This window comes from Palaemon carinicauda, chromosome 8, assembly GCF_036898095.1.
Source record: "Palaemon carinicauda isolate YSFRI2023 chromosome 8, ASM3689809v2, whole genome shotgun sequence".
NCBI lineage: Eukaryota > Metazoa > Arthropoda > Malacostraca > Decapoda > Palaemonidae > Palaemon > Palaemon carinicauda.
In genome coordinates this window covers 149,601,417-149,606,416 of record NC_090732.1, presented here as the reverse complement: position 1 = coordinate 149,606,416, position 5,000 = coordinate 149,601,417, and the positions used below count along the sequence as shown (strand labels likewise).

Here is a 5,000-nt window from a genome sequence, read left to right as displayed (position 1 = left end):
GGTAAGAATAATGATGATAATAATAACATGTTGTGGGCAAAAATAAATCAAGAAAATTTAAAGACTATGTGAAACTTGATCAATTTTGCCGGTTTTCAAACCATCAACTGGAGGAATGATATAGTGATAGAAATTTTACAATATTTTTTAGGTTAAAAGTATGATTGAACTTACAAACTCTCAAAAAAACGAAGGAGTAAATACAGCTGGCTAGTTAAGAGGAGCCGAAATTTCGAAAGATGAAGATGTTCAATGTCAACGCCGTAAATAATAGAGAAAAATTACTTGAAGGAGACTTGTCTTCTTAATGGAATATGTACTTTTCCTTTACCTATATTGCTACATTCAACCTACCTTTTCCTCTCCCAAACTTTTCTCACTTCATTAGTACTCTCTCCCTACTATATGTAGGTTATATCACAGTATTGGTTTGCTATATATTGTCTCGAAAAGAAAAGAAAAAAAAAAAAAAACATTTAAAATTTAAAAAATTTGCTCTAGTAAGTTTTTACATCAGATCGTAATATGTTACTGTAATATGTGTGTTAATATATATACATACATACATATATATATATATATATATATATATATATATATATATATATATATATATATATATATATATATATATATATATATATATATATTATTATTACTTGCTAAGCTACAACCCTAGTTGGAAAAGCAGGATGCTATAAGCCCAGGGACCCCAACAGGGATAATAGCTCAGTGAGGAAAGGGAAAAAAGAAAAATGAAATATTTTAAGAATAGCAACGCCATTAAAATAGATATCTCCTATATAAACTGCAAAAACTTTAACAAAACAAGAGAAAGAGAAATTAAATAGAGTACCGTGCCCGAGTGTACCCTCAAGCAAGGGAACTCTAACCCAAGACAGTGGAAGACCATGGTACAGAGGCTATGGCATTTCCCAAGACTAGAGAACACTGGTTTGGTTTTGGAGTGTCCTTCTCCTAGAAGAGCTGCTTACCATAGCTAAATAGTTTCTTCTACCCTTACCAAGAGGAAAGTAGCCACTGAACAATTAAAGTGCAGTAGTTAACCCCTTTGGTGAATAAATATTGTTTGGTAATCTCAGTGTTGACAGGTGTATGAAGAGAGAGGAGAGTCTGTAAAGAATATGCCTGACTATGCGTTGTATGTGTAGGCAAAGGAAAAGTTAACCGTAACCAGAGATAAAGAACCAATGTAGTACTGTCTGGACAGTCAAAGGACTCCATAACTCTCTAGTGTTAATATCTCAACGGGTGGCTGGTGCCCTGGCCCGATTAGTTTACATTTGTGAATTCTCCTACAAGTCCTTCCAGTGTTAAGGGGATACCAGAAATGATTGACGTTAAGAAAAAGAGTGTGGGGATTGTATTCTTTCCCTAGATGACTTGCAAAATACCAATAAATAGACCTCATCTATCCCAACCTCCTTCATGGGCAAAACAATATATATACATACACACACACACACACACACACACACATATATATATATATATATATATATATATATATATATATATATATATATATATATGTATATATATATATATATATATATATATATATATATATATATATATATATATGTATATATATACATACATAAATATATATATATATATATATATATATATATATATATATATATATATATATATATATATATATACTGTATATACATACTGTATATATATATATATATATATATATATATATATATATATATATATATATATATATATATATATATATATATATATATATATATATAGTCGGATCTGACCATTTGTAGGAAATGGGTAACAGAGAAACTAGCAAGTCATGAAAACTTGTGAATGATTGGTATGCTAGAAAAAAAAAAGAAAAAAAAACATTACCAGATCTTACTGTGAAGGTTTTCGGCGTTGCAAAGATCAAAATGTGGATATTGGCAGGCCAGTCCACATATCCATTCATTAACTCTTGGGTCAGACAGGTTCATATGATGGTATAGTCTCATATTCCATCCAGGATACATTTGCAATAATCGAGGAAGCATGTATTCGATGCCGAGATAATAGTCGTTCAAAAAAGGTCCTTAAATTGAATAACTGGCTACCTGCAAGGTAAAATAGAATCTATATGAAATTCATCAAGGAAATTTTCTGCAAGAATAGAAAAGCTATAGCGCTTCTCTAGCTATGTTTTTTTCTTGTAAGCCTATAGTAGAGTATTTTCATTTTCCATTTCCAGTTGGCTTGGTTTTCACTAACCGCACTGAAAGTTGATTTAAGTTACTGCCATTTATCATCATAAACTACTATATATTCCATGCAAGTAAGTCCTAAAATCCTGAAATACATTCTTATTACATTACCGACATTATCAATTTAACTAAACTATGATCTATAAACCCTCTAATATGCTATAATACAAAACAGAATAGCTACAACTTTTTTGTGAAGAATAAAAGAATCTTTCATCTCTTAGAAAAAAAATGGTAACGAAATGAAAGAAAAACTAGCAATGGAAAATGGTAAATATTTTCAATGTAGATGTGTCCTTGTAATTAAGGTAACATAGAACTTGTCTGGAAACCGTATTGTGCTCTCATTAAAGACTTTCTATCCGTCTGCAAGATCCTCCGATAATCTCCAGTGACTACTTCACTCTGAGGGGAAATTTACTCCCTGCTGCCAGACTTACAAGCCCCTAGCAAAGCAACACATGCCGGAAAATCTAAACACTACAACACATTTCTTCTCTTTCACCTACACTCGTAATCCAACCACTGGAAGCTCCTTACACAGGGCGTTTCCTCGTAAACTGTCGTAAGCTGAAGGCTTTCTTAATTAACCTGTGTGTCAAAGAAGAATGGATCTTCATTGATCGCCTAAAACTAACGTATCTCTTGCAAGATGACCCGCATACAGTTCTTCTCTAGAGAAGTGACCCCTATTTCACATGTATGACTTTTTTTTGGGGTGGGAACTATGTAATACACGTATATTCCATACATGATTGTACATTATAATGCAATTGCTCTTTTTCTTTCTTTCACTCTCCCACGTTGATATTAGAAAAACTGTTTTAATCTTCCCATTGCATAGTTCATATCATTAAAGTTTCATGTCATTGTTATCATCAACATTTTTGTATATAAGCTTGTGATGTCTTGTTAATAAAGAAGTCATGTCCAGGCCGTTTTTCTGTTAAGACCTAGTCGCAGCTTGCCGCAAGACACAACTGCCTAACTTTTATATATTTTTATAGATAAAATCCTAACCTTTTTTTTTTTTTAATAAAACGTAAATAGTCAAGTTCCTATTGCATCCCCCTATGGTAACAGCATTTAAGCACACCAAAGAACCTAAGAGAATATACGTGAAAGTAAAACCACATTTTAGTCATTAAGTACTTTGTAAACCATGAATTTTCAGGTGAAAGTATAATGATAATTAAGCCTTCAGCTTGATAAAGTAATGTGAGGCTCTGTTTAGAATTTTGCTGGTCATCCAGAAGGAAAAAAAAAAATTAACTCACAACTACTGATTAAAGACAATTTGCGTTGATCATCAGTATCCATGATTAGTTGGCAATTTCAATGAAATTGGCAGCTACAAAATTTTTTTGGTGAGCATCTTTCTTTGTATAAAGAGCCTGGAGGTGAAAAAAGTTTGAAACCTACAAGTATATCACCATTTAAATCCCTTCGATTTCCAATTAGACATATGAAGACTAAGTATTAAAAAGCACCTAAAACAACGGTTGAGATATAATGATCTAATTTACCCTCTGATTAGGTCCTCTTAATGTGGCCCAGTCTCCGCAGATGGTCTCTCCAAATGACGCTTTCATTTTTTTGAGTACTTCTTCAACATCAGGAAACTTGTTTGGACAAATCTCGGGTAAGTTAGCTCGAATACTTCTGTTGCAGCGACAAACTCCTAAATTGAAGGTAATGTCACATTCAGTAAAGATTTTGTCACTTGTCAGAAAGTGGCTATTAATCATGTATTCCTTTTTCATAGGTGTTCTTATAATGACCGTAGGCATTAGGCAGTAGAGTAGAATAATAAAGATGAAGGAGAACCCCTTATCTCTGAAAGACGTCCTGTACCTCATCTGAAAAAAAAATAATCATAACATTTATACATTAAAAATTTTGTTCTTAGATCTTATATCATAAGTTCATTCAACTATTGTGTTACAGAAAAAGACACATCATATTTTTTTTCTTTTTTTTTCTTTTTGTAGGAAGTAAAACTTAATGATATTCGAACAAATTTGCTGAATTACAAACCTGATTTTCCCTATAAATGGGATTCATCTGTTCCTGACTCCAAATTCAAACAAAGAATTTCTTTTATCAACTAAGCTTACAATAATTTAGAAAAGTGGTGTTAAAAGTGTGTCCGTCAACAAGAGTCCTCTAAAGTTACGATCTGTTACCTAAGCTTATGCGTGACCCATTCGGCTTTGTGTAGATAGGCTACCCGGTATTAAAAGCTGTGTTTCGGAAATTACTCCCGGCCTGCTTTGGCAGTTGCAAATATTTTTCATGGGGCGAGTAATTATAATCAAACAAAATTTTTCATATAATCCATTAATTTGCATATGCATCGTACGATAATATTACTTTACATGTAAAGGGGAAAAAAATTTTCCAAGCCGGGGGTATTTCTAGCAATACGTCCATCTATTATTTAAAATATGATAAAAGATGGATGGATCTACTGAGAATGAAGTTTATTTAGTATAATCTTAAATTAATATCCAACTCGAAATTATACAATTATCTAACGTTTAAGAATATTAAGTAAAATGTTCATCATATTATTCAGTATATATTTTAATCGTAAGGAAATTTCCTGCATTCAATCTCAGACGTAAATTTTAATACTGTATACACACACATAGGTGAACACACACATTATATATATATATATATATATATATATATATATATATATATATATATATATATATATATATATATATA

The 5,000-nt window shown here is 31.5% G+C and overlaps 1 protein-coding gene across 1 annotated transcript in view; it reads right to left on the bottom strand.

The window, feature by feature from the left end:
* The window catches only part of LOC137645029 (uncharacterized), a 28,284-nt gene that overhangs the window by 15,180 nt on the left and 8,104 nt on the right, over positions 1-5,000 (bottom strand). The window contains exons 2-3 of the mRNA XM_068377893.1: positions 3,791-4,123; positions 1,907-2,117 (exon numbers count right to left, since the gene is read on the bottom strand). Of these exons, the coding sequence (XP_068233994.1) occupies positions 1,907-2,057 (151 nt within the window). The 5' untranslated portion in view covers positions 2,058-2,117; positions 3,791-4,123. The remainder of the gene's footprint in view (positions 1-1,906; positions 2,118-3,790; positions 4,124-5,000) is intronic.